Source organism: Camarhynchus parvulus, chromosome 4A, assembly GCF_901933205.1.
Source record: "Camarhynchus parvulus chromosome 4A, STF_HiC, whole genome shotgun sequence".
Classification (NCBI taxonomy): Eukaryota; Metazoa; Chordata; class Aves; order Passeriformes; family Thraupidae; genus Camarhynchus; species Camarhynchus parvulus.
The window spans coordinates 4,864,176-4,866,884 of NC_044600.1; the positions used below are offsets into that span (position 1 = coordinate 4,864,176).

Genomic DNA, 2,709 nt, shown 5'->3' on the forward strand with positions numbered 1-2,709 from the left:
TATAAAATACATTATATAAAATATCAGAGTGATAGAAAACAACTATTTTCCCCATGCACTTTGGAAATGCATTTTGTAGAAGTACCTTTTTAAAGGTATTTTTTATGGATGTCTTAGAATTCAGCTGTGATTTTTATGCATTTCAGCAGCGAGTGGACTCAACACTGCCTTGCAGTGATGCGTCGGACAGCTGGGTCATCCCGACGCTCATTTCCAGCCCGGAAAACCCCAAGAGCATCTTTTTGAATTCACCCCCACGATGCTCAGGCGTGCAGGGCGCTGCCGGTGACACCGCGGGCACCGTGCGGTCACCACCGGAGCCTTCCCGAGCCGCGGAGCAGGGAGAGGCCAAGCTCTGCCTCCATCCCTGTCCAGTTCCCAACAGGAACGGCGTGACCCGAGCTGCAGGAGTGTTTGGACAGCGCCTCAGGGCCAGGGTGGGATTTTGGGGGATGCTGCTGTGCAGGGCCAGGCGCTGGGCTCCGTGATCCCTGCAGGTCCCTGCCAGCCCGGCAGAGTCAGTGACTCTGTGTCATTTGTCCTTCATTTGGCACATCCAGGAGCTGGGTTTGGGCACATTGTGAGGCCGCTGGCAGTTTGGAGCCGGCTGGAGCCGTTTGGAAGGCCAGGGATGCCGGGTGGGCCACCCCCTCCGTGCCCCGTCTGTCGGGACTCCCGGGTGTCCTTGTTCCTGGGTGAATAAAAGCGTCTTTGTGCCGAGCCTCGGCGGATCAGGTGAGGAGCTGGCGCCCGGCCCGTGACGCAGGTGCGGGCGGTGCTGGCAGCGCTCCCGGCCCGGGCCTTTCCCCCGCTGTGCCCGGGACGAGCCCTTCCCTCCGCCGGCGGTGCCCGGCCCGGGCCTGACGCAGGACCTGCCCTCCTCCATCAATATTTGCTCTGGTGCCAGCAGGGACGGCTCGCAGCGCTCCCGCAGGAGCTGCAGCCTCACACGTCCCCGCAGACGGTGCCGGAGCCCCGCGCAGCATGAGGGACCGGCTGGCGGAGCTGCAGCAGCGAGTGGCGGCCGAGGGGGACCCGCACGACGACTCCCTGAGCTTCGACAACCCCGCGTTCGTCAGGGACGACGCCAGCCCCGTGGGCCGGGCGCTGCGGGAGGCGGCCGAGCTGTGGCGGGCGCTGGAGCGGCTGGAGCAGCTCTCGGAGAGCATCGACAGGACGCAGCAGTCGGTGCTGTGCTGCACCTCGGAGGAGAGCATCGCCCGCGAGAAGAGCGGCCTCGGAGCGGCCCGGGCCGCCTTCGCCCGCCAGGCCGCGGCCCTGCAGCCCCGGCTGGGAGCGCCGCCGGCGGCCCCGGTGGGGGGCTCGGGGCGAGCGGGGCCCCGCGTCCGCCAGACCCAGCTGTGGCTGCTGCTGCGCCGCTACGGCGCCGTCCTCGCCCGCCACTACGCCCGGGAGAGCCGCTACCGGCACCGGCTGAAGGAGCAGATCCAGAGGCAGGCGGAGCTGGCGGGCATCAACCTGGGCGCCCAGGACGTGGATCTGCTGGCCGAGAGCCCCCAGGGGCCTCGCATCGTCGGCCGCGACCTGGAGGAGCTCAAGGCCAAGCATCACCTGGGCCTGGCCCAGGCGCGGCAGCGGCAGCTCATGGAGCTGGAGGCGCAGCTGCTGGAGCTGCGCGGGCTGTTCGTGCAGCTGGAGGAGCTGCTGGCCCAGCAGCACGGCGCTGCCGACAGCGTGGAGCAGCACGTCCTGCGCACCCTGGACTACGCGGCCCAGACGGGCGGCGGCGTGAAGAGAGCCGCCAAATACCAGCGGCCGTCGCGGCGCTCGGCCCTGCTGAGGGCGGCTCGCGGGCTCTGCTCCTGCTGCCCCTGCCTGCCCTGCCCCGGCCGGGGCCTGCGCTGAGCCGGGGCTGCGGGGACATTGCAGCAGCGCTTGGGGGTTCACCCCGTGCCGGGCGAGAAACGGTGTCTGGTGGGAGGGAGAATGTCCGGTGCTCCTGGAACAGCGGGGACACCTTGTATGATGGTGCGAGAACCGTGCGTACCTTGTAAAATGGTGTAAGGGCCATGCACGCCTTCCTTGATGGCACAGAGACCATGCACGTCTTGCTCAGGGATGCAGGGTCTATGCACACCTCACATGGCAGCATGGGGACCATGCACACCGTTCCCGATGGCCCAGGGACCATGCACACCTTGGAGGGCAGCACAGGGACCGGTTGCACCTTGCACCGAGATGGAATAACCATTCACACCTCACCTGGAAGCATGAGAATCAGGAACCTCTTGCACAGTGGCACGAGGACTGTCACCACCTTTCCTGATGGCACAGGGACCCTGCACACCTTGTGTGGAGCACAGGGATCAGGCACACCTTGCTCGATGGCACAGGGACCTTGCACACCTTGATGGCACCATGGGGACCATGGACCTCCATTGCAGCACCCAGCCAAGAAAAGCACTTTTAACACTCCAAAACCTGACTTCAGAACTGTCACATTTCTTGGTTTTGTTACTGTTTCAATGAGAGAGGGCAAAAAGCCTGTTGAAGTTTTTGGCAGGTCTGTGGTTACATGTGAGGGGACCCAATGGCTTGGTGCCACCAAGGAGCAGCATGAAGGCTCCTCCACCACACCCCAATCCTGATTCTCCCCACTTCCTCCAGTTTCTTCTCCCTGGGGGTTATTGGGTGCATTCATGTTGCATTTTGGTTGCTGCTGGTTTGTCAGGCAGTGGATCAGCTTTG

The 2,709-nt window shown here is 64.1% G+C and overlaps 1 protein-coding gene across 1 annotated transcript; it reads left to right on the forward strand.

Moving 5' to 3' along the window:
- Positions 1-984: 984 nt before the first annotated feature.
- Positions 985-1,866, forward strand: LOC115914979 (syntaxin-1B-like). Its single transcript, XM_030967886.1, has one exon. The coding sequence runs from the start codon at positions 985-987 to the stop codon at positions 1,864-1,866; it is 882 nt and encodes a 293-aa protein (XP_030823746.1).
- The last annotated feature ends 843 nt before the right edge of the window (positions 1,867-2,709 follow it).

Excerpts from the sequence above, each read along its gene's own strand:
- LOC115914979 (XM_030967886.1), top strand. The coding sequence starts at position 985 with ATGAGGGACCGGCTGGCGGAGCTGCAGCAGCGAGTGGCGGCCGAGGGG.